This window comes from Spea bombifrons, chromosome 5, assembly GCF_027358695.1.
Source record: "Spea bombifrons isolate aSpeBom1 chromosome 5, aSpeBom1.2.pri, whole genome shotgun sequence".
NCBI classification, from domain to species: Eukaryota; Metazoa; Chordata; class Amphibia; order Anura; family Pelobatidae; genus Spea; species Spea bombifrons.
The window spans coordinates 66,884,908-66,912,473 of record NC_071091.1 but is presented as its reverse complement, the minus strand read 5'-3'; the positions used below and the strand labels follow the sequence as shown (position 1 = coordinate 66,912,473).

At 39.4% G+C, this 27,566-nt stretch overlaps 1 protein-coding gene across 1 annotated transcript in view; it reads left to right on the top strand.

Annotated features, from left to right (window-relative positions):
* Positions 1-15,149: 15,149 nt before the first annotated feature.
* DTNBP1 (dystrobrevin binding protein 1) overlaps positions 15,150-27,566 on the top strand; it is a 48,946-nt gene continuing 36,529 nt past the window's right edge. The window contains exons 1-6 of the mRNA XM_053466863.1: positions 15,150-15,316; positions 16,626-16,679; positions 17,419-17,469; positions 19,422-19,482; positions 20,455-20,587; positions 23,207-23,339. Of these exons, the coding sequence (XP_053322838.1) occupies positions 15,261-15,316; positions 16,626-16,679; positions 17,419-17,469; positions 19,422-19,482; positions 20,455-20,587; positions 23,207-23,339 (488 nt within the window). The 5' untranslated portion in view covers positions 15,150-15,260. The remainder of the gene's footprint in view (positions 15,317-16,625; positions 16,680-17,418; positions 17,470-19,421; positions 19,483-20,454; positions 20,588-23,206; positions 23,340-27,566) is intronic.

Here is a 27,566-nt window from a genome sequence, read left to right as displayed (position 1 = left end):
CAGTTTCTTTGATGCCATTTATTAAGCATATAATCATACATTGGAACTTCCTGGGGGTCTCTCTGGAGTGCTCTCTTTTCTGGGGGAGTGGCTCTGTGAAGGCACAGGTCTAGTAGCGTGTAGGGATGGGGCTATCCCCAGACAGCGTTTACTGGGTGGAAAGTAGAGTGAAGTGGGCAGAGAGTAGGCAGGAAGTCAGTATGGCCCCATGGAGAGGATTTGTGCTGATTCTATGCATGGATGATATCTTAATCTTGTGTATGGGTCCCTAAGGTGGACTGTGTGGAGAGCAGGGCAGACCAATGCTCCAACACCATTTTTACAACTGGAGATCACAACAAGCAAATAGGAACACGTCTCTAACAAATATCATGATTCTTTGTTGATCAGGCCCCCAGATGTCTTGTTGCTCAATGGGCTAGTTACAGGGGAGATCTTTGATCTTCTCAACCGGCCCATTTACACTATGAAGGCTGAAGTCTCTAAAGACCGCATTAGAAGGTGCTGCGCATCTTTAAGACACAAAGCGTAGCTGCATCGGGATATGATGTCGTAACCTTGTGCTTTAAGCCACAGCACTTCATTTAATACAGGGAAGGCACTGATCATGGAGGAAGGTAACTACATCTCTGTCCTGGCCACTGTCTGAAATGCTATCAGCAGTGTTCTGTAAGGGTGGAGGTGGCCATATGTGGGAACTCTCTCTCTGTTTTACCCGGAGTCTCTTCCCCCGGGTCTCCAGCTCACACTGCTCTTTCTCCACGGAGTGGAAGCAGTGTTAAGACATGCCTACTGCCTGCCCAATTACCCTTCTACTCACACATCTAAGCCATTCACCAGAAGAGGTGCTCTGGGTAGCCTGTCCTGGGGAATTCTCAGGTATGGAGGGAGGTGGGTTCTGTGGGTGGAGGATGTTTTGACTTCACAACACTGCAAAGATAGTGTAGGCAAACTCATGCATTATGTCATACCCATTTGGGTACTGGTAAACGGCCTTGACTTTGGCCTACTGATCCCCAATCTGGTTGGCTGGTTGGATTCCATCAAAGGACAAAAAACCTTACAGGGACATTGCTTTCTGAGAACTTTTTAGAAGTACATGCTTTGTGTGCTGACCGTATTGGGATTTTACAGGAGAATTAATGTAGCTTGCATTTGCAGATTTACAGAAACAACTGTGTTCCTGTTACAGCAGGACTCCTGTGTTTATTACTAGGCAACTGTGAATATTCTGAACATCTGCATCTCAGCTGAAATGTTAGTTTATTATACATGCAGTCTTGGTGTTCTCAACTTTAAAGTGGCTGCTTTTTTAAAATAAAATAGTTTGCAAGATGTTTGCAAGCAATGAAAATGTTTATTTGGAACTACACCTGAGTTTTTATAATGCATAAATTTGGACACAAATTCATTTTGATAAGATAGATTCAAAACCATAATAAATTGTTTAGCCATCATATCTCACAGATGGATATGTCAGCCCTGGAATTTAAATTGGCCCTTCTTGCAGCTGGCATTTTATTTCTGTATGTCAAAGATATTAGTAGTTTAATGCCCTAAGAAACATTTATTGTGAGCGATAGCTGAAGATTGGAAGGAAATATACAGTTTCTGAAAAATTAGGGATGCTATGAATTGGAAAGTCATGCCTTTAGTGGTGATATAACATATGCAAAATAGATATTAGCATACCGTGAATACATTTTTCCCTAGGCTGTGAAAATGTTGTACACATTTGTATTTTCTAAGTATATTTTTAGGCATTACCTGTGGAAAAACTTTATTTGTAAATTGATTTTTCTGCAACCTACAATAATTGATTGGATTATTTTATTAAACACTTGTCAATATGCAGTTAGTTAAAAATGCATCAAACGGTATGCAAAATTCTTACCACTGTACAAAACTTAGTAACCCCTTCGTGACCAAATTTTTGTAACCTTCATGACAATGGCCACAGTGTTTAGTGTAATTTTCATCTTTCTCATTTACTGTACCCACACACATTATGTATAGTTTCAGAACAAAAGTGCTTTCTTTAGATACCATAATTTCCATAACATGATATTTACATCATATTATCTAATTTACAAAAAAGTATAATAAAATATGGTGAAAAATAAAACACTTTTTCTGACTTGAAAAATGTACTTAATTGATTCTAATATTTGGCCTGGGTTTGGAAATACCAATGTTTTTATGTTGTTTTTTTTTGCAAGTTACAGGGCAATAAGTAAAATTAAAGTATTGATTTGTCAATACCATGTTTTTCAAACCTGGTCATCTTGCGGCCATGTCCTATTTGGGACATATTTGCAGGCAAGTGAAAATTGTGCAGCTCATTTGGTGCTGAAAAGGCCATTTAGGAAGTGATCAACAATCATTTCCTTCACGCAACCTGTGTTGCTGAAGTGCCTAGATATTATCAATCGCTTCCTAAACACTGTTTCCATATATGGCATCTTTCAATAGGGCAAATGTTTCTCTCCAGAGAGCAACCACAGCGGCCCTACATATTTTTTTAATACCTTAATATGGAGGCATTGCAACAACACCATCTGAGTGAAGAAAGCTCATTTATCCCCATTAAATGCCAGGCACATCAATTGCCGCTAACTGGATGTATTTCTATGAAGTGCATTGCATGTCAATTGTCGTGCTGGGGTAAATAATACTTTTGCTCATGACTTAATATGAAAAATCTGCTTTATTTTCTTTTGTGCAAAGTAGCAGGCCATGTTCCACCACTTATTGAATTGCCGCCTTACCATATTTTCATAACAGCTTTACAGCGGCAAAGCGCAGTTATAATACTAATAATTTCTAATGCTAGAGATCCATGTGTATTCTGCTGAAACAATTGTGATAAGAAGATTTTTTTCTAAAATGTTAGCCTTACTTTTGGGGCCTTAAATAGCCACTTTATTAATGTATTTATTAATTCTTGTGTGCACTTTTTATTTGCAGTGTTAAGTATTGAATTTGTGTGTGTGTCACATTTTGTTTTTCTCTTTTATTTGCCACTGGAAATGCCACAGCAGGTCTGAGTCCCATGGTATATTGTCCAGATTACCTTTTTTGTGACCAACGCTCTCTATTGATTCTAGGCCTGGCCCACGCTAGAGGAAATCAAGAAAAGCCAAGTGGTTCTCTGAGGTCTCCAGGGAAGATCCAAGTATCCCACTGGTCTTCTGGCAATGTCCTAAGAACTGGCAGCAAGGAGAGCTGAAGACTTACCCTTCTTTCGGGTCTTCTGGCTTCCCAGTGTATGCGAAGCTCTGGTCATGCCTTTGGTGCAAGTAGGTGTGGTATCATCATATGTGACTATAAATTTGAATACCTGGAATTTATTGTTTAGATATTAAAAACAAAAGTGAGCTATAAATTACTGGATTCACTTAAGGTTTTCTCAAAATTGTCTCAGAAGTAACAGGTGTGACATTTTAGATGTGTACTAGATTTGTATGGCATTTAGCTGATTCACAGGTATACCCAGTAAGAAAGTTTTATTAAAGGGACAGTTTACTGTCCATGACAGCCCCGCAAAAGAAGAATACATACTACTGTACCTTGTAAGTACCTTAATGTGCATTCTTCAAAATTAAAAAAGTGAAGCACTTACGTGAGGTCAGAGCACACTCTGTGACCTAAAACCCTCCCCTACTTCCTCCATGGGTGCAGATAGATACTGGGACAGAGAAGCTGGCTCTGCATTGGATTGATTGGGTAATATACATACCTACTGTGGCTCCTCTCTGGTGTGTGGCAGTCCCAGTTATTACACACCGTGTAAGTCTACTACAGGATGGGGACTATGGCCCCCTACCACTCCTGCCTTGGCAGTAAGTATATCTTGCGTAGGAAGACGTGTTAGGCCAAACACATCTCCAGCACAGAAAATAACAGGGAGAATCCCCCATGATATTTCAAGGGAGACAAAACAAAAATCTAAAGGGACTACACAGCCATCATATGCATATGGTGGCTAGAGTGTCTCCAATAACAAGAACTATAACTTTAAACAACCTGTTTATTTGCATGATTTTGCAAAACCACGAGGACAATCTATTATTAGTCTGGGTATGTTTTCCCTGTCTGTGTTTGTTTTAACAACTTTGTTAAATGGTTAGGAAGATTTCGATTTAATAACGTGGCTACTCCATCCATGATGACCCGTTGGCTAAGGCTCCATTAAAAACTCATATACCACTTAAGCTTCACTTGATTATTTGTTTACCTTTAAAACTTAATGTCCCAAGGCACAGAACTGGTTCTGCTTGGTTTCATAATGCACCAGGTCTGTACACTCACATCTCTACAGTAATAATTGATAAGACAGAAGAAATTCCCATCATTCTATATGCATAATCTGATATGCCGCAGACAAAAAACATCTTTGAATGCTTGAAAACACATTCATGGGGAAAAAAAGAGGAAGTGTATGAAACATACAAATATGTTGGACTTCTTCACAAATTTTCAATGGGTTGATCAGCAATAAGAATGTCTGGGCATATAACCAAGGTTTCTAGGGAGTGTGCTCTGCATAGAATAATTTTTTGTTGTTAATCTCTTGTTTTATGGTTTTTTTGCTGCTCTACTATTATATGTATGTACATACCCGTTACCAACAACAATTTTTTTCATACACACAATTGGAACCCAACATGGCTACACAATGACCCTGGGCCCTTGTTTATTTTAACAGTCAAAATAAAGCCAAATAAGAGCTTCAAGAAAAATAAAAAGTGGATGAAGGAGAGAGATATATGGGTATTCTAAAGATTCCTTATTATCAGTACGCCAGTTATATATTGTATCCTTAAATGGAAAAAAAATATTGTTCAGCTTAAGCAAGAAAAGCAATGCAGTACACAGTAATGTAGGTTGCCATTGGTCATTATTATTTATTAAGCAATTTTATTCAAGGGACATCAAAGTTCAGATAATTAAGAATTAAGAAAAATTAAGAAAAAGGTTTATATATCAGATAAATACTGTCTTAACAATATTGCATACTAACAGAGAGAATACTTCTTCACATCAATTTGTAACCAAGAGCATCTTCCATAAGCCCAATGAGATCTACAACCACACATGATATTCTTTTTATCCCCCTCCTAAGTTCCCAGCCCATACGCTCTCAACTAATGACGTGGAGGCTAGTGACCCCTTCTTCCTCAAATCTATACCATCTCTGGGCCTCTCCTCACTCCCCTCCAGGCAGTATGATAAGTAGTCAAGGTGTTTTGTAGATTGAGTTACACTAACAGAGCTAGAAAACATACAAATGGCCAATACGCAGCTGCCCTAAAACACTATATTATGGTGAAAAAAAAGGAATATAAATTAAAAACATATTTGTAATATGATACTAGGGATAACAACATTTGCAGGAGCTCCACTTTCAACAATACAATATTGTTTGTAAATACAGATACAATAAAAAAAAAAGTTACAAAAAGTCTCCCTTTAGAATGAGATTCAATAAAACCTGAAATATAAAACTTAATAATAAAATCCTTCATGCAAAAGATATCTAATTTGTATTAAATGTTATTTAGAGAAATAAATATTGCTGCAAAACAATCCACTTTTATTCAGCTTGACAGATTTTCTTTCTATGATCATTAACTGTGATGGTTAGAATTCAGCACTGCCAAGAGGGATTAATTAAGGCTTTGTTTTATTTATTTCAGCGGAGACAGCTTTGTTCACTGTCGGTTGGAATTATGCATAATATTATGATGGGTTTTTAGTTAGCCATATATCATTCCCCCAAAAAACAATATATATAGCTTATTTTCTCATCTTAAATCTAAGCAGGTGACTGGAATTTTCTTGTAATATAATGGACTACGCTACTACCGTAACATGTTAACCAAGATAACAATATATGCAAATTTAGATTTGGTAACAGCGTTTATAATGAAAGCAGATTCAGACAGTGTATCAATAAAAAACAAGAGTCTCTATTCCCAGAATTTGTTCTACAGCAGCAGTAATGCGACTGTTGTGGCATCTGTAAAATGGGGAAGAATAATGGGACATCTAGGGATTAAATGAAAGGAGAGAAGTTTTAGAATTTAAGAAAGGTCACATTAGAGGAGTACTGAAGGGGAGGGTAGAAGGGTTAATGTCAAAGTGTGGATGGAGTGACAAAGAGAAACGTTTATTTATTTAATTTTATGCCTTCCCCATGATGTACGTGACATGATATTGACAAATGTACTTATCTTAAAATCTGTATGGCTAATCACCAGGGCCCAAGACATAATGCCGCCTGGGGCGAAGTTTAAAATGCCGCCCCCCCTGCCGATGACGGGGGGGGTGGCATTTTAAACTTCGCCGACGCCATTATCTACCCTATCCCCCCCTCCCTCTCCCTTTGTACTTACCTTTAAACAGTCCTGCGGCAAGTCTCCCTGCTCTGCCACGGTGCCGGCTTGTAATGCTGAGTGCCGGAAATTGACGTCACTTCCGGCGTTCAGCATTACAAGCCGGCACCGAGACCGAGCTAGAGGGCTCGCAGAGGAGAGAGAGGGGCATCTTGGTAAGCGAAAACCACTCGGCGCCCCTCTCTCTCCTCTGCGAGCCCTCTAGCTCGGCCTCGGTGCCGGCTTGTAATGCTGAACGCCGGAAGTGACGTCAATTTCCAGCGCTCAGCATTACAAGCCGGCACCGTGGCAGAACTAGGGGGCTCGCAGAGGAGAGAGAGGGGCGCCGAGCGGGTACTGACAACTTGGTAAGCGAACACCACTCGGCGCCCCTCTCTCCTCTGCTTTAAAAAAACAAAAACAAAAAACGCTTGGGGCGGCCTCTTCAAATGTGCCGCCTAGGGCAATTGCCCCACTCTGCTCCGTTATAGGGCCGGCCCTGCTAATCACATTACACACATGCATACTCACCAATATTTCCTTCCTGGATTAAAAAGCATGGTCTAAGGGGGTAGGGATGAGCTCTAGGCTACCCAGAACAGATACTGGGTAGTTTGGAGCTTATTTACAAATGTTTAGGCTGTGTGTGTCCTAAACATACAGTTAAAACGCAACATGCCTGTGCCCAGTGAAATAGGCAATGCAATTGGAGGCACACACTGTAAAGCCAACCTTGGCAGGTATGCAGGCATTAGCAATTAGCTTGAAAAGCTACACTAGGCTGCACTTACCTGTATAACATATGTATATATTCCTTCCTTATATGAATCTTAATTCAGGTGTTTATTAGTTGTGTAAATTGTGTATATTTTGACTTTTAACATACCATGTCCCAGCAGTTTAGCAATATTGTCATATCATACACCTTTACCACATTCAATTCCTTTATTCAAATAATATTAAAAAAATGAAACTACTTAATAAAATATACGTATGTTTGCTGTTTATAAACCTTTTATAGACATAAAATGAGTTTGCATTACGTAATGTATCATCAAATAATACTGGAATAGCACTCGTCATTTAAGTTTATCTACAGTTTATACTGATACTAGCAGTTCAGAAACCATCCAACAAGGATTTTAAGGATTTGTTTAGTAAACTGTAAGATGCAGATGAGTTAGGACATAAGAGCTCATTAGAAGAAACCTGGTAAAACCCAAGTAGTGTTTTCTATTTTATTTCACTAAATATAGCAAATCTTAAAAGCAACTGAAATGGCTAAGCGTGTAATAGTGGAAAATGCACTTGAGTACATAAAACAGGTCACTGATCACAGCACCTACATGTTAAATCCTAAACGGATTATGTGGTGTGCTCTCATGAAACTGTGTGTATCATATGTACTTTATGTTATCACATACATTTTGAATGTTTAATAGTGTGTTAATTTATTCATTTGCTTCTTAAATCCAGGCAGAGATTAGCAACAGAAAAAAATGTCTTCTTGGTACAAATTTTATTCTTATTATCATGATTTTTTTTGGTGGTCATTCGCTTGGTGGTCATTCAACCTATCTCCCAACCATCCTGATTTAAGTGGGATAATCCTGGTGCCCTACTTTTGTGGATAGTGGGGATCATGGGCTGGTTAGAGAGATCAGAGGATGTCCCCTGACTGTCCCAAAAGCTGTGAAAAGCTGTGAGGTGTCCACATACATTGTTCACTTTTGCAAGCAGTTAAGCATTATCACCATGCAAATTATATTTCTAATTAACAATAATTCCTAAGCAATTCCAAGCTGCATTTTGTAAATTGGGTTTCAACCAAGACACATTATACTAGTATCTATTACACACAATTTATAAACTTAATCTAAGGGGCAAAATTTGTAATTAAATAGGAGTCTCTGAGATTGAGAAGAGGTGAAATTGTTTTCTCATGTCTAAATAGAAACCTGGTTTGAATTATTTCTGCAGACAGAGAATATTGAAATTAATGGAGCTATCAAGGGGGAACAGATGAGTTCCTTTCATTTTAAGCATCATCATTGAAAAGTTCACAATGCTCTAGATGACTTTCAAGCCCTATGACTTCTCCAGGAATCAGGCAGCGTGCCAGATTGATAGAGGGCACACTTGTCTGTCACATGTCAGTTTCCACCGGAAAGGAAAATAAATGAAAAGAGCTGATTACATTGAGGCTAGGACTATATACGCCTCGCAGGAGCCAAATAATTAATATTTCAACTTATAATAATGAAAATCTTTAAAACTCATTCAAGGAGCACACTTGGAACTTTGCTTCTCTATGGGTGTCAGGAACAGTTCTAAAAACTTCTGATATCTAGCAATATAATATGATTTAATGGTGTTATGCTTAAAAAAACCTGCTGTAAGAGGTCTTATCACCATGGCAACTGATTGGAACAAGCAATTGTTTGCTATGGTGAAAAGTCCACTTTTCAGCCATTGCGCTAGAATCACTTTTTATCCTCATTCCAATTGCTTAAAAGTACTCTTAAAAAACAATGCAAAAAAAACATGAATTAGCTTAGGTTTTTGCTGAAAAGGAAGTGGACCGACCTTGTGACTGCACCATCTGAAGAGCATGAGTCCTGCCTCCCCTCTTCTTTGTGATCCCTGATATAATATCATATCTAAGAGCTCTGCTTCAGTCAGTGATGAAAAGACCACAAGTGTGAGAGAGAGGTGCGGTAAATGGTGGCACTGTGGGGCCATTCTAACCAGGGGTGCACCTAGAGTATTTGGCACCTGGGGTGGATCCTTTATCTGGCACCCCTTCCACTTTAAAATGTATAAACAAAAAAGTAAATATGCTGGCAACCCCAGAGAATGCAGAGGGTTCCTTAACCAATGCCAGCTGCATTTCAGGACTCAGACCTTCTCCTCACATGCCACTAAGGTGTCATTTATCATTAAATGAAGAAAAGCATTGGTATGATCAACTCAAGGATGGTCTGACCACTGGAGATCTTCCTGAAAATGTAGACAATTTCATTGCTTTATGTCTTAAACTAGAGGCCAGAGGTTAAGAGTAAAAGAGAGGGAAAGAAAAGGAGGACTCCCTACATCCCTGTATTGAAAACAGAGGCTTAAATAACATAAAATAAATATCCTATTCCCCTTATCTCCGAATTATGTGACCAATGAAAAGAGTCTACCGTCTTTAAATTGGATCTTCGTGTAGCACACAATTGTATCTGGATTTGTGAAGGCGATGGATGGAAAACAGCTTTTAATTTCAATTATGGTCACTATGAATACCTAGTAATGCTATTCAGACTATGCAACTCTCCTGCTGTATTCCAGAACTTTGTAAATTACATTTTTCAAGACATGTAGTTATATTATTGTTTATCTCAATGACATCCTAATTTATTCTAAAACTTTGGTAGATCATCGTGTTCATGTCTGATCTGTATTACGTCTCAGAGAGAACAACCTGTGCCAAGGCTGAAAAATGTGAATTTGAAAGTAAATGGATCACATTTCTTGTCTATGTGAAATCTGAGGGACATCTGGAAATGGATCCCAATAAACTTGCTGCTGTCACGCAATGGCCTATTTCGTCTGATATTAAAGGGATTCAAAGATTCGCCAAATACGAAACTTCTCTTAATTCATAGCTCCCATCACAGCTTTGACCAAGAAAGGCTCCAACCCTCAGAATTAGATGGTGCCTTCCACCATCTTAAATCTGCCTTTGCATTTGTTCCTTTTTTGAAATGTTCAGACCCTACCAATTTCCTTTTTGTGCCTACTTTCTCCGGCTGAACATAACTATGACATTCAAAACTATTAGCCATTAAAATGGCCTTTAAAGAATAGCGTCACCTCTTGGAGGGTTCTGAGACTGCTGTCACACTAACAACACTAAAGCTGATGCTCTCTCAACAATTTGAAAATTCAGATATAGGAATATCCAATGAACCAATAATTCCTAACAAATGTATTATCGTAAGCATTAATTCCAATTCATGTCTTCAGGTCCTCAGGCAACATTTATATATTCAACCACAATTCATCAAACTACTCCTATCCTGATTTCATGCCTCCCGGGGGAATGAAGAACACCTTGTTTCTTCTTCAACTCACGTATTGGTGGCCCAACATGCTATAAGATGTCAGAGACTTAATTTGGGCCTGTCCTGTATGTGCCCATCATACAAAATGTCCTCTTCCTATCCTAGACAGGCCCAAGAGTCATGGGCGTAGGAGACGGGGGGGACAGATCCCCCCCCCAGTAACTCATGCGGGGGGGGGATAATTAAGAAATCCCCCCAGGGCCGTAGGAACCCCCCAATAGAAACACCGCAAGAGGAGAGAGAGGGGGGTGCCGAGAGGTCGTTTTCACCAACCGCTCGGCATCCTTCTGTCTCCTCTGCTCCCTACCGCCACCCGCCTGCCGCCACCGACTGGTTCAACGCTGCCCCGACTGCAGTGGTGGGAGCGTGAGGCGTCTGTCTCAGTGCCAGTGCTTCACGCTGAGCGCGGGCATATGACGCTGAATGACGTCATATGCCGGTGCTCAGCAGTGAAGCTGCGCGTATCGCAGCAGAGCAGCGAGACAGAGGCCTTGCGCTCCCACCACAGGACTGCAGGGTAAGTGACCAAAGGGGGTAGGGAGAGGGTAGGGTAGATAGTGTGAGAAGGGGGGGTTGATAGTGTGAGAAGGGGGGTAGGGAGAGGGTAGATAGTGTGAGGAGGGCAGTGGTGGGATTCAGCCGGTTTGCGCGAACCATTTCTTAAAAAATGATCGGTTTGCGCGAACGTTTCTTAATTACCCTATTATAGGCCGCACTTTCCCCCCACTTAAAGTGGTTGTGCAGCCTATAATTGGGTTTATGATCCAGATCCCCCGCGGCGCTGCAGGGGACTTGTGGAGCGCGGCCAAAGGAAATGCTTGCCTAGGGTCCAATTTTTTAATATGTAAAAAAAAAATTGTTACAAAGATTAGCTGTTTTTTCCTATATTTAATGTATTAAACATACATTATTTTTACCAGTGTTTCAAATTATATATTATTGTACGTGTTTGCAAAAAATGAGATGGGGAGAAAGTGGGGATCTGATGGGGGGAAATGCTGTCCCCACCAGATTTTTAGGGGTTCCTACACCCATGCCAAGAGTCACATTGCAATGGACTTCATCACCGATTTACCTAAATCAGAGGGAAAGACCACTATACCAGTGATAGTTGGCTCATTTCATAGCTCTAACCAAGTTACCTTCTGCCATGGAACTAACATTCCTCCAAGAGATTGTCTGTCTCCATGGCGTTCCTCACCAAATTATTTCTGATTGTGGACCTCAGTTTATTTCCTGTTTTTGGAAGATGTACTATGTGTCTATGTCTATTTACTCAGCTTGGCATCAAACAATATATCTGCTCCTATGTGTTTCGGAAAACCAGTCCTATTGGGTTCATTTATTATAGTTTTCCTATAACCCTTCTATTTGGCCTCCTGGATTGACCCTGTCTGACTTACCTGGAGCTGACACTTTTAGTACAGGACATCCACCAAAGATGGCATAACACACAGAAACTCCTTCTTGCAGCCAAGAAGAAACAAAAAAGGGCAGCACACCGACATCATACTCAAACACCTAAACTACAGTCAAGGGATCAAATTTGACTTTCCACTAAGAATTTACACCTATGTTAAGCTTCTAGGACCTTAGGTCCTAGAATCATTGTTCCATATAAAGTCAAGTCAAAGATTAATGATGTATCATGTATACTTGATCTCCCTTCCACCATAAAGATATCTGACTTCCACATTTTTGCAGGTTAAACCTATGATTATGTCACGGCGCCCAGGGACGCATCTGTCACGGCACCCAGGAACCGCACTTATCCCCACTCCTATGGGTCGGTCCCTGGCCACCCCTCCGCCTCCCCAGGGCCAGGATCCGTCCGTCATCTGTGATAAAGAGCGGGGTGCCGCTTGAAACGCATCAGATTTGGGGTTTCCTGTGCACTAGATGCACTTAGGTGTGAATTATGCTTTTTAATCATTTAGTAAAATAAATAAAGCTGGAAGTTTTTTTGCTGGATCGATCCTTTTGGTTTTTTTTGTGTTCAGCTGGGAGTGGAGCCACTCACCCCTTTTGGATGTTCATGTGCATGCTACGATCTGCCCTGTTAACAGTGCATGATCCGGCAAGCGCACCCAGGTCCAGTGAGTGAAAACATCTTGTTTCTCTTGCAACAGGGGTAGTCCCAAGCAGCTGGGGCTATAAATTCCCAGAATGCTGGCAGCTCAGATCAGATTAAGAAGAATATGTTTTTCATTGTATCCTGGATTCTAGACTTAAAAGGGACTAACTTTATTTAATTTAAAAAGGTTATGGTGCAGAATAAAGATCCTGGGAACTTCTAACATTCATGTTCCACCTTTGTTGGCCTAATAAACTAGAAGATGAAAGAGAGAAGATAGAAAATGAAGAACAAGAAAATGCGGAACCTGAACTGTTCTGCAGAAGTGGTGGGCAGAGAAGGTAGGGAAACTTAGAGAGCGTGAGAGAGAGAATGAGAGTGTGAGAGAGTGATAGTAAAAGGCCCTTGAATTTCGGACAAAAATTCAGATCTTTTTGCTTAATTTTTGTCGCTTCGTGGGGAGGGGAGCTGGCCTAGTTTTATGGCTTTGTATGAATCACAGAATTTTTGTAACTTTGCAATTGGTACAAATCGAAATGCACAAGTCTAGTATCTAGTCCAATTAATGGAACATATGGGGTATATTAGAGGAGTATATTAGACATAATAGGTGTTGAATCAAACCAATGAAATCTATAGCCAGCCTTTAGATTTTAGGTTCATTTTCTCGGCATATTGAGCAGCTCTAATAATATAAAAAGCAAAAGTAGCAGCAACTGACAAGCTGCTTGGGCAAAGGCATTCCAAAGCTGTTTGGGGCAAAGGTGGCACTCACAAACTGTTTGGGGCGAAGGTGGCGCTCTCAAGCTGTTTAGGGCAAAGGTGGCACTGTGGGACATGTTGCTTGGTGAAGTTTGGGGCTCCAAGGCCTTTTTTTGCACCAGGGCCCTGTGGTTTTTAGTTACGCCCTTGATCCTCCCATTGTGTTTCACACAAGAAAGAATGAAAGGAGAGCACCAAAACTAGCTTCAAATTAGATTACATTAGGTTAAACTGCATATTTGTATTTGTGTGACATAATATGAAAGAGGCACATAAATTAAGCCTACTCTTATGTATGACTCTTGGGAACTTTCCTTATTCTGAAATCATTCATTTTTATCTGCCAGAAATCAAATTCACAGCACAGAGTGCAGAAGATTAAAACATTAACATTTTTATTTGTGATAATTTTCCTGTGGTGCACTTCTTTGTCAAATTGAAAATCACTGAAACATATTCCATGTGGTTTTAATCAAAACCCCAGTGTATTTGCCATATTTAGCGTGATATGTTTCTTTAATCAAAAATGTGTTTTACCATGTACAGTATTTAATAGCTGAAAATAGTAGAGATCTTCTTTTGGCATTATTGTTTGTTGACTCGATTCTAATTACTTTGAACCTCTCCGTGCATTTGTGAATCATTTAAATTAACCACTAGTGTGTTTTACATATGTTCCACTGAAGTTGGGTGGCATATATAATCTATTCACAATGATTTTGAATATAGATTGAGCAAAAACAGTTCTCAAGCACATAGGTACTCATATACAGTTGAGTGAAAAAGAAAGTACACCCTCTTTATATTCTATGGTTTTACATCTCAGGAAACAATAACAATCATCTGTTCCTTAACAGGTCTAAAAATTGGGTAAATGCAACCTCAGATGAAAAACAACACATGACATATTACGCTATGTCATGATCGTACCCGGGAATGCTCCAGGTTTGGCCATTTCCCCTTCAAATGCAGGTGTTCTGCAAAGTTCTGCACAGGAAACTGCTGCAGGTATGCGACCCGGGAGGCGATGAAGACACATGGGAAACCATGTCACCACTTGGCCAATTTACAGATATTACAGAGTATTTTGACGTTTTTAGGTGTACTGTTTTTATTAACTGTGCACATAGTATACCTTTATATAGTTGGTTATTAGACAATTATTTGCCAATTTCATTAATTCATACAAATGTCCACCAATGAAATAAATAAAACTGAGCAGAGAGCACCACATTTTTACTTGTATGTTGTTGTTTTTTCACTCATCCTCTCTCCCGCACATGCTCTTACTTCTGCAAAATGGCTGAGCCTCTGCACACACCCTCATTCCTGATTGGAGGAATGGGGAGAGGAAGTCCCTATCTATAATTTCCCTCAGCAACAGTACAAACATATTTTATACATTTTATTATAGTAATAAATAAAATTTTTTTTTTTTTAAATAAATATTAATAATTTATCTCTGCCTATTTTTTTCCAGAACAGAAGTGTGTTTACTTAGTAGCTTATGGCTGTCAGGCCTTGCACCAAGGTTTATAAATACATAAGCACGGTAAAGCAAAGAACACATGTATTAGCGCAGTGATTATAGAACGCCCCTTAAATAAACTACAGCCAACGTAACTCACCACAAGCACGACAAACCTCTACAGCTACCAATACTAACGAAGCTGCTGCCCTCTAGCGGCATTAGGCTGTCACTGCAAACAGGAGTCGCTGCCATAAAAAGAATTGTCTGGTTGGGCGTCACAAAAGTAGTGGGGTTTTTTTCCGGCTCCTCCCTCCCCTTGTGACCCTGACGTACTATTGGTCGGGGCGGAGCTTCAATTGAGGAAATGCTGCATAACATCACATAGCGCGGTGATTGACGATAAAGCGTTGCGGTTGTGCATACAGCGAGCGCTGCCGGCTAATAAGCGCTTGTTTCGTGCCTGCGAGATGTTTGAGAACTTGCGGGAGCGTTTCCTCAATGTGCAGCAGGACCTCACTAGCGGGTAAAGCCCCTCGCTGTCATCATGTCTCCCCGGCTTGCAAGGAATGTTTTATATAGCGCCATCGTATTCCGTAGCGCTGTGCCATAGGATGTATGAATATTATTGCTGTGTTCTTTAACATGCTTTTAAGTTTTTGTTAGATCATGTATCGCTCATGTGTTGTGTGTGTGACAGTGAGGAAAGTGAGGAGAGTCACATGACTCTGAATCAATGTCCTTTGAATGCTGTCACTTTCTTATTCCACAAAAATAAGTCCTTCGCAGTGTGATCTGAAACCCAATGTGTAACTTTTTTATTATCCTGCTAAAACTGACACATATGTATTTTAAAACTTGCTCAAATGTTATGCCTGTTTTGTGTTTAATTTTTAACTTTGCACTCATAAGTTCTTCGTGCTGCATTTCTGGCTGACGAATGCCCTGCACTATGTAGAACATATATACTGCTTTCAATGTGTATGGCAGATGTGAGTTTTACATGCTGCTGGGCAGCATGTATCAGACTGGACTATAACCTGATGCTGCAGTTCCATCTGACACACGTCTGTAGTATGTAGAACATATACCGGTATATTCCTTGTATATTGCGTATACCGCCAGGTGTAATTGTCAGTCTGAGGTTAAATGGCAATTTGGTATTCATTCTCTAGTACTAGTCTCTGATTAGGATAACCAGGAGTTCAGATTACTAGAACAGTTACGTTGCCACTTTTAGCTATTGAACCAAATTGCACCCTGGTTTATAGTCCTCTCCTTCCTAAAAGCATACAAGTATCATCCGTGTTTTTGTTATGGTGGATTTGTTAGAAACAAAGAGTTAGGGCTGTAAAAAATAATAATTATAACCTGCAACAAACCTGTTTATGAGGCAGGATGGAGAGTTGTTCTGAATTCATTATTAAGAGCTACAGGCAGCCGGTTAGACAATTTGAGAAATTATATTAAAACCTAAGATTGACTTCAATTAACAGTTTATCAGAATCACAAGATCTTCCTCGTTCATGTGATTGAATATTTTTTGTTTTCGTAAAAGCATCTTAAATAATCCAACTGAGCTTTTACCGTGGAAGATTTGAAGATTTGTTTTCCATTATTTTGGGAGGAATAATTTTCCATCTTGGCACTAAGAATGATGTGACCAAATACATAGGATTGTTTTGCTGTATTCAGTTTCTGGTATTACATTACATTTATTTATAAAGCGCCGAATGATTCTGCAGCGCTGTATCTGTAAAAACTTTTATATTGGTAACATTTCTATGATCTGTTCCTTTTTATAAGATATATTTTTAACTTTTTTTTCCCCCCAGCTTAAAAAGTTTGGGGGACAAGTCAAGAGATGTGAAGATTAAGAAACAGCACAGGTATGACATCAACAGACAAGCAGTTATGTACTAAATCCACCCTGACTTCCAAAGCATGCTTCGTTAAAGTTACTTAGGGCCTACACTTTGTTTTTACGGTGTGACAGCAAATTTGTGGTTTTGGACTGGAATTGTCATTTCCACTTAATATCAGTTAATGGCACATGCAAGCAACTAACGCGTTTCTTTTTTTTTCTTCTTCTTCTCATATTACTCTTCCTAACTCTTTTCCAGCACGAATATATATATATATATATATATATATATATATATATATATAATCTTTTACTTTGTTAAAATTACAGTAGCTTTGAAGTTGAGAATTCATGGTAGAAAACTGCAGTGCCAACATATGTAAAAAAAAAAAAAAAAAAAAAAAAAAATGGGATATTAAATAAATTGGGACATTTTGTTGTTGTCATCTAAAGGAGGGGAAGGAGCTGATTGACGCTGTCCAGAAAGGATTAAATGCTGTAAGCAGAGAAGGATAGTATTCTCCTTAAATATCCTGTGGGATTTAAATATATTTAGGAGACCAGTGATGTGATTATTCTTCATGTGTGTTTTTTGTTTTTTTTTGTTTTGTTTTGTTTATATTCATTTATTTTTACTTTAATATGCATTTTTAATTACTATCCTTTCAATAGCGGACTTGACTGTCCCTTTAATGATGTTCAATACTACAGTGCATTTAAGTGTCTCAAATAAAGTACAGATGTCCCGTGTGTTTTCTTAACAGGCCAGTTGACCAGATACCAAAGTTTCCAGCAGGCTCTGAGCTCCTTAGCAGGTAATTGATTAACCTGTTTTCTCAAAAAAGTAATAAATTACTGATGTATTGTTGGTTAAGATTTAAAGTTTTGCATGTCGCTGTGGTCATCTGAACCTTATGGTTGTTAACATCTTGTTCTAATGGTGTCAAAATAAAGGACACGTTGACTTCTCTTTTATATAGCACCAACAATTTAGGGGTAAATCAATATTTATAGAAATTTTCAAATTTTGTAGGGCTACAGAAGAGAAAAATCAGGGAAAGGAAAGTAGAGAACACATACTCCAATATAGCATGTAAGGGGGGGTTACAACAGGTGGCATACAATAGCACAATAACCTGTGAAACCTGCAAGCAGTCGAAGCACATCGAAAACATTCCAAATGAGCATAGTCACGTGATCGTGACCCCCCATCAGTGGCGGGAACGTTAATACAGAATGGGTGAAATCCCAGCAGATAGAGAAACAAGGCATAGGATCACATCAACATAATCACATGAAACTAGTGCTTAGATGAATCAAGTGCTGAGACGACACAGCACACCAGTACATCACATGGAAGAACAAGGCAGATGCCGTACGATAGGGGCAACATACGAGAGTGGGGCATGCCAAGGAGAGAGGTGTGTGTGGTAGCACCAACAATTTATGCAGGGCTCTTTACTATATATAGATATAGATATATATATATATCTCTATATCTCCCAAGCAAGTATACAATTCTTTTGCTCAACTGAACCAGCAACTCTAGCACATATTTATCAGTGAAATGTTGATGTCTTCCTTGAACAGTTCAATAACAATTCAGGGCCCAAATTTGGGTTTGTCTTCACTAAATGTATCAGTGAGCTGGCTTTAGATCGGTATAAACCAAGTTGCTGGTCCAATGATATATTGATGTTGGGTGCTGCCCTAAGACCGCTTCTAGGACACTTTAAGTAGAGGCCTCTTAGATACCGTTTCCCTTGGCCTGATACGCCATATACATCTTTATTATTGTCAAGAAAGATTGAGCGCTAGTCTCTGTTTGAGACAACAGTAGGTGGTTTATTAGCAGATTGCTCATAGTGCTGATTAAGCTTGGTCTTCACCTTTTTGTTTGTGCATTATTTTTAGGAAAATAACTCATCCTGTTATACAAAGCTTGCGTCAACCCAGATAGTGTGTGTGATGATTCTAGTGGTCAACGTTGGAAGTTATTGGACATCCTGCTGTCACCTTTTCTGTGGTTGTTCTGCAGTTTCCACTACATTCATTGTCAAATGCGCACGCTCAGTAGAATAAAAGGAAACAGCAGGGCCTTTTTAAAAACCGTTATTACGCCTTCAAGATATGAGGATGTGGAAAGCAACAGCGCGTACAACCAAATTAAGTTTATATGGCTATTCTTGGGCTGAAATATTACCTTATCCTTTTGAGCAATTTCAGTCACTCCTAATAACAGCCTGTCCATATCATGGTACCCTTTTCTTCCCCTGTAGAACAACAAATGTAAAAGCTATGTTTGCTTTTAATTTCTATGGTTAACCAAAATTGTTAGGTTTTTTTCCTCCCAACTAAAATAAGCTTTATTTGCTGCTACTTTTTCCGCACCAAGTTTGGCAGTTTTAAAATAAATTATTCCACATTTGGAATTCTGATGTTTCCCCTGTAATTGTGTAGTAACCTAGATTACTGTAGGTCCTGTTTGATCTGTGATTTCAGTTTTTCTTTACAGCATTGTTTTTTTTGTTTGTTATATATAAATTGGGCATTTTCTACTTCGCTGTACAATGGGCAAACAAGTAGTGCATCACAAAGCAATACTTTAGAATTACAGAAACAAAAGGACGGCCCTCCTCCAGGGAATTTACAATCGAGCAGCTTCATTTTACAGTTTAAAGTTGTTCTGTCAATAAACCTAAATGTCAAACCAGTTGCACTGTTTTCCTAATTTTTGATGACCCATTTTTCTCTTTTTCTGTAAAAGGTATGAAGATAATTGGGCCACCTTGCATAGAAGAACCAGGGAAACTGCTAAGGCTGGAGAGGTAAAAACTCTTCTTCCTTTGTGACTTACCCATGTAATGCTCCTCATTGCAATTCAAACAGGCATTGTGACTTTAGAAATAGCAATGAAATATATAAAAAAAATGTGCTTCAATCCAGTGGATTAGAGAACCTGTGCAGGACATTTACATCCTACCACATCTTAGATGTGATTGTACTAGTTGACACCCTATTGGCATATTCTGTATATAGAAAATACGCAAATTAAACATCTTCCGTTATCTGTATATATATATATATGTATGTATGTATATATAACATGTCATGTTCCACTGCTTTAGCTTGAAACTAATCTTCTGTTTTCAAATTGGAGCACTCATGCCATCACTAGTGCGTGTCACCTGTAGTTTAATAGCAGCCACTATTAAATAAGGAGCTGTGGAACATTTATACTATGTCCTATAGAAAGCTATAGAAGTTTATACACTGGTGAGAAGGTCTCAATAAAGCAGTGTCGAAGAAAGAAGTTTGCCTTCAAGTCATAGAGCATCCTTCGTGTTCAACGCAATATGTATCTTTAATAAATTGAAGAAATATGTAGAAGCCAAAGCCAAATTTCCATTGTGTGGTGAAGTGCATTTCCTTTAATATCAAGTAGGTGGCAGAAATTGCATACTTGCACCCAATAGTTAATGTAGAATGGAGTTGTTCACTATTGTTAATAGTACATTATTGTACCAGTTTGTGTGCTACTTAAAGTGTTTTATTATCCCTGGTATTTAACAAAACAAAAAAGTGTTCACATGAATAAACCTAGGTATTGATGCTAAGTTGTAGTCTCTAAAATGTGATATCACGCGTTACATTTATAAATAATCTGCTTTCCAAAGTCTTGTATGAAGCAGTAGTCTGCTTCCTGACTAAATTGACCTCTGTAGAACGTAGGACTCAGGACCTCATAATTGTCCGTAATTGTCGTTTCATTCTGTCTAATATGCTATGTTGTGTTCCAGCTAGCGGACAGTGAAGTTGTGATGCTGTCTGCTCACTGGGAGAAAAAGAGGACCAGTTTGGTAGAGCTGCAGGAGCAGCTGCAACAAATCCCAGGCTTTCTGGCTGATCTGGAGTCTGTGACCGCTAAACTTGGTGAGTATCCTACAGCTGGAGATTCCTTTCTGGCTGGTTATGCGTACTTGTTTTCTTCTGTAATAAATACGCTTTTATTTATCTTAATACTGGTTCACAGCCATTGACGCTCTGGCTTGAACCTTGTTTTATCACAGAAGACCAATGTTTGAATGCACACGCGCAGCCATGCAAATACTTAATACATACACAATAACAAACATTACATCGCGATAACTTGGCTTGCAGTTCTTTGTAGAGAAAAGTGTATAGCCAAGTTTTACATTAAACTTTTGGATGTTGGTTTATCAAAAGTTTGGGATGAGAATATTTTTATTTGTGTGCGATTTTTGTTTCTATATTATACAAATGTAAACTGTACCCCATCCAATAAACATTAAAATGTACCAAAAACATTATTTAAATAGTAAAAATTAGGCACTTTCTGAAATATATGTTGGCTAATGCACAACCAGAAAGCCTTAATTGGTTATTTAAAAAAAAAAAAAAAAGAAAACACGTTCAAGGCATATGACAAAACTAGGACAGACTAAGGCATAAATGAGAGAAGGGCATTCCAGAGGATGGGGACAGATCTTAAGAGATCTTGCAAGCATGCATGAGAAGTAGAAATCATAGTGGAAGACAGGTGGGCACCCTCTTTAACCCCTTGATGACAATCGCCGGTCCGGGCAGGAGGCATCCAGCGACACCAAACACTTACCCCAGGATGGACTGTGACCGCTCTGGAGAGCGGTCGCAGCCGCTGCTGCCGGTGATCTTCACCATCAGCAAGATGGCAGCGGCCCGGGAAAAAAAACAATAAAGATGAAAAAGTTCGCTAGATGGTCTCCAAACCCTCTAGAGAACTCTGGCTCCACTTGCAGGTTGAATACAGGTACTGCATTCAACCATGCAAGTCAATGGAGCCCAGCTTTCTAATCACAGTGCACACGTACCAAATGTGGCCATTTAGTTCCCCCAAAAAATAACAAACCCATGCATGTGGGGTATCACTGTACTCAGGAGATGTTGCTGAACACATATTGGGGTGTCGTGTGACAGCGGCATATACCAGGAGCTGTAAATTCATACATAAAGTAGGTGTGTGGGGGAAAAATACACACAAAAGAATACTACTGCAAACTTTGAAAAAATTCTGGTGGTAAAATGTGTGCATGCAAAGAGTTAAAATACCCTGGGGTGTCTAGTTTTCAAAAATATATGGTTTTGTTGGGCACACTGAAATGGCCCGGCTCAAAGATGTACCAAATAGGGCATGGACAGTGGATCCCCAAATGCCAAAGTTCAACATTGAAAAATGCGCATGCCCCAAATGTGGCCCTTTTGCCCCCCAAACAGCCAGGCAAAATCATTCATGTGAGGTATCGCTGTACTCAGGAGATGTTGCTAAACACATGTTTTATGATAGTGACATATACCAGAACCTGTTTGTTCATACCTGAAGTAAAATGTGTGTGAAAAAACAAATGCAAAAAAAAATACTACCATAAAGTTTGACAAAGGCTAATGGTAGAATTAGTGCTTGGAAAGGGTTAAAATACTAGCATTTGGAATACCCTGGGCTGTCTAGTTTTCAAAAATATATGATTTGATGGGGTAAATTGCATTGGCCGGCTTCAAGGATACCCGAAATGGCACATGGGGGGAAGAATTACCAGATTTGGAAAAAATGGCTTTGAAATAGCAAAACGCTACCTGTACTTATTGCCCCATAATGTGTAGAAAAAAGCAAAAAAAACATAAAAACATTGGGTATTTCTAAACTCAGGACAAATAGTAGAATCTATTTAGCAGTTTTTTTTCATTACCTTTTATAGATGAGTAAAAGATTTTTCAACTAATAGTTAGAAACAGTCATTTTTTTTTCTAAATTTTTCACCATATTTTATACTTTTTTTAATAGTAAATAATATGAAACAATCAAAACAATGCCATCTAAAGGAAGCCCTTCTTGTCCTGAAAAAAAACAATATCTAATGTGTGTGGGTTCAGTAAACGGGAAAGAAGAAAATTACAGCTAAACACGAGCAGCGCAGAAATGTTAAAACGGCCATTGTCACGAAGGGTACAAAAAGTAAAATCAGCCTTTGTCACGAAGGGGTTAAAAGTGAGACTGTATTGAATCCGAAAGCGTATAGGTAACCAGAGAAGTAAATGACATAGGGGAAAGGTGTATGCATAGCGGTAAGTAAGCATAACCCCATATACACTTGCCCCAGTCCCTGGCTATTTTCCAATCTGGAGTGCCAATACATTTTCTTGCACATAATATGCTTGTTGCCATTCAGCACTGTATTGGTAAACAGTGTGGACAGGGGTTTATGACCCCCCCTATGCAGAAACTGCACCCAACAATTTAAAAGCAATAGGTCTGGAGGCCATACCAAACCATTATAAAAGCTGACCTCATGAGAAGTCTTCAGTGGGTTCCTATGCCATGGGTTTTTTAACATTCTAATGTATGTAAACACCAGCTTGTTACAGAACAGTTAAGACAGATTGGCCTACAAACTGGGTGTAAAAAGGAACAGTCTATTATGTAATTATACTCCGTTTCCTAAGCCATTAAGCCCTTGTCATAATACTACCTCTAACAGTTGTCCTTTCCCCACGCAGTTATGCTGGAAGATAGCTTTGAAGATGTTGAAAGACGCCTGTCCGAGCTGGAGGAGTTGTGTGAGCAGTGCGAACTGCAGAGATACAAGCAAATCCAGTATGTGCAGCTGGAAAACTACAAGAAGATAAAGAGGTTAGTGATCTAAATCTAGAAACAAACATTACAGTTGCATTTCTTCCATAGTGATATGGAAATGTTTTTTATGTGAATTAAACATAGCTGTTATTGAAACATATTCACTTGTCTAATGCCACACCAACATACAACTGTTTAGGTACAGGCTTACATTGTTGACACTTATGCATGCATTTAAGCATGTTTTCTGCCAAAAATGTATGGTCTGAATTGAAAAGTGCCATTGTTTATCTTTTGTTTCAACAGTGATACTAAATATTTGTATTTAATTTTTAAGCAAAACCAAAACACTCAAAATACATGTTTTTTGAAGAAACTTAGTCATTGTTAGTGGTCCTCAGTTTGTCAGTTTTTTTTTTTTTTTGAAAATCTGATTCATGTAGCTAGGTTTGACTACTCTCTGCCTTTTTTTTTTTTTTTTGTATATCCTGACCTGCTCTGTGTACCGAACCTGGCTTTGGCTGACTACCCATGGCATCTCCTGTCTACAGGAATCTGGCCCTATCAACAGCTCAGTTTCTAACCTAATATGAGATGCCAGACACTTGGCCTCCACGCTATTGAGATGATCCCAATAGCGTGGAGGCCGTGTCTCTGGCATCTCATATTAGAGCTTGACCCTTGGATAGGTATAACTCCAGTGGTGTGTGCTCCTAGGTTTACATGCTGTGACGAGGATTTCCAAACTTAGAAGGATAAAACAAATCATAGAAAGTGGTTAGTTACACAAAATCCTCATAAGATTTAGTTTCCTGGTTTAATCTGGGCATGTTCACATCTTCATTTTAACAGTGCTTAATCTAGGAAAAAAGTGAAGCATGGCTTCAGGCTGTTTCTCATATAATGTACCTTTGCTCATAGGGCGACCTGAAAAACTGACATTTTCAACACAATTGAATTAACATTGGTTAGCTTTTGGCATATTGAATACTGACTAAAATAACAATGATAAAAATTGTGCATTTGCAGTATGCTCTCATGAGAAAACGGAAACTTATCAAATCGCATGGATGGCCGCTGTCTAAGCCTTTTGTTCACTTTTGGATGTACTCGTGCAAGGAATCCCTCCGTTCCTGCTTCCTGATAATTGACCTTTAAACATGTAGCTTTAGTAGTGTCATTTTGGCTTAAAATGAATACCATATGGAAGCATTGGGGTGTTGGGTTATTGATACACTATATATGACCAAAAGCATGTGGACGTTCCTCCTAATTATTGAGTTTAGATGTTTCTGGCACACCCATTGCTAACAGCTGTATAAATGCTACATCAAATAAAGACATTTAAGGCAACTGTATGTTCCTGACCGTGTGGACTGGAATGGGGAAGGCCCTTCAAGCATGACTGGAACCCTGACCTTAACCCATTCGAACACCTTTTGGATGAATTGGAACACCAATTAGGGGCCAGGCCTTCCCGTCCAACATCAGTGCCTGACCTCACAAATGCATTTTTGGCTCAATTGGCATAAATTCCCACAGACATACTCCAAAATTATTATAGAAAGGCTTCCTGGAAGAATGGAGGCTGTTACAGCCCCAAAGAGTGAGGAGGAACTGGAATGGGGCGTCTAACAAGCTCATATAGGTTTCATGGCAAAGTGTCCATATAGCTTTGGTCATATGGTGTATTTATGGTTTTAAAAGGATTTAATTTTTTTTGTAAACTTTCTTTTTTTTTTTTTTTTTTTTTTCTGGTCTTCTGTCATGTTCCCGAAGCTCCTGAATTGCAATTTACACTATTTGTCAAATAATTAACATTAGAATTTTTGTATTGAATTTTGTGATGTAGGTTAAACTTAAGTCTTTTTTGTATGTATTTGTCACCTCATTGATAAAGATGCAACAATGTCTGTGTATTTACCACAGAATGAAGAGTACTTTGTCACATAAAAGCCCTATAGACTTTTAGAGCAGGGTGCTAATGGGTATAATTAAAGGTCAGGGCCAGGTTTCCAGATATTTTTTTTGGCAGGATGTGGCCTAGATTTTCTGGTATTCGTGCAACATGCCCTGTTAACCATTTTTACTATCACTGGGGTAAGGGAGGACCGTGCATTGCCAGCACCGCCAAGCCCCTCGCCCCAAGTTCTTGACCAGTGGACTTCCCATGTCTCCATGTCGCCAGTAGGTTTGTTACTGTATGTGGAGGTACTCCTGGACCCCACTGTTCTCAGCCAACAAAGTTAGAGGTGTGTGTACAAGTATGTTATTGTGTGTCACTTTGTGTAGGTAGAGATTAGAATATTTAAAAAAATAAATTAAATAAAAACTAAAGTTTTTATATATTGTCAGTATTAATGTTTGGTGTTTTAATGCTACTGCATGCACTGGTGCTCTATAAATGTAAAGTAAAATGAAAAAAAAATCTATATGCTATTTGACACCATTAAGGGATGATACGTACTCCATGGTTTGCCACTGTTAAGAGTAAGAAAAGTTTGCCCTGCTCCCATAATGGGCACTTCATTACTGCATAACCCAAGTATATAAACAGTCACAAAATGGTGTACCCTACAATTGCTCCCATACACTTGTTCCTTCCTGGCCTATAATAGAGATGATTGGGAAGCTTATGGTAAATTTAGACACACTTTGTCTAGCTAATTCACAGTACGCTTGTGCTTTGTGCAAAAGATTAGAATAGTTACAATTAGGGCTGCAACTAACGATTATTTTAATAATCGATTAATCGGCCGATTATTTTTTCGATTAATCGATTAATCGGATAAAAAAAAACAATATGCAAATTTTTCGTTTATTTAAAAGAATTTAATGAACTGGATGTTAAAAAACAACTTAAAATTTACATTAACATTCTTATTTTGTTATGATGTAATAAAAAACAATATTTTCAAAGTACAAGAACCCAAACACAATATTTATGAAACAAAATAACCCCAAACATTCTGAAAAGAGGTGGACTATTACTGTTCAAGAAACTTTGCCCCAGCACTTTGCACTTTGCACCCAGCACTTTGCACCCAGCACTTTGCACCCAGCCCTGGCACTTTGCACCCAGCACTTTGCACCCAGCACTTTGCCCCAGCCCTGGCACTTTGCATCCAGCACTTTGCACCCAGCATTCAGCACTTTGCACCAGCACTTTGCACTTTGCACCCAGCCCTGGCACTTTGCACCCAGCACTTTGCACCCAGCCCTGGCACTTTGCACTCAGCACTGGCACTTTGCACCCAGCACTTTGCACTGTGCCCCTGCACCCAGTCTCTAACTCTGCCCTGCACCCAGCCCTGCCCCCACATTCTGCCCTGCCCCCACACTCACACTCTGCCCTGCACCCACTCTGCCCTGCACCCACACTCACACCCTGCCCTGCATCCCCACCCCCACTCTGCCCTGCACCCAGTCTCCCACTCTGCTCTGCACCCACACTCACACCCTGCATCCCCACCCCCACTCTGCCCTGCACCCAGTCTCCTGCCCTGCACCCCCACCCCCACTCTGCCCTGCACCCCCACCCCCACTCTGCCCTGCACCCACACTCACGAACCGCTCTGTGCGAATGGAGCCACTCGCACAGAGCGAACCGCTCTGTGCGAATGGAGCCACTCGCACAGAGCGAACCGCTCTGTGCGAATGGAGCCACTCGCACAGAGCGAACCGCAGAGTGCTCCAACAACGAATTGATCACTCGATTAATCGATAACGGAAATCGTTATCGATGATTTCCGTTATCGATTATTATCGATTTTATCGATTCGTTGTTTCAGCTCTAGTTACAATGAGGCCCGAGAAACGCAGGAAGTGAGATAATTCTAGTCTCCAAAGCTTTTTGTGTTCGTTTTTTTTTTTTTTTTCTTCTTTTTTTCTTTTTTCTTCCATCATGTCTGCTGAAATACAAAAACCTACCGTCCCAAAACTTCCTTATATTGGGATGCTGCATTTTATAGCACTAATAATTCCTAGACTGCTTGTTCTTAATCCTAAAATCTGGCATCTTTCATTCTCTCATTCACACCCAGTATTTTTTGTTGTGTTCACTGTGTTAAATTATGGCACTTCTAGAGAGAAAAGGCTTCATGTTCATAATGAAGGATTTGCCCTGTTCTTTGTATGGGTGTGAAAGCTCTTTGCTAGGCTTCTGTGAAGTTTTGTAGTACTTGTCATTCCTTGTGCATTCGTTAGATGATGTAATTATCTGTGGGGAGGGGGGTAACTAATGATCCCTGCCTTTTTATTGAGGGTATGCATGAAAGATGATCT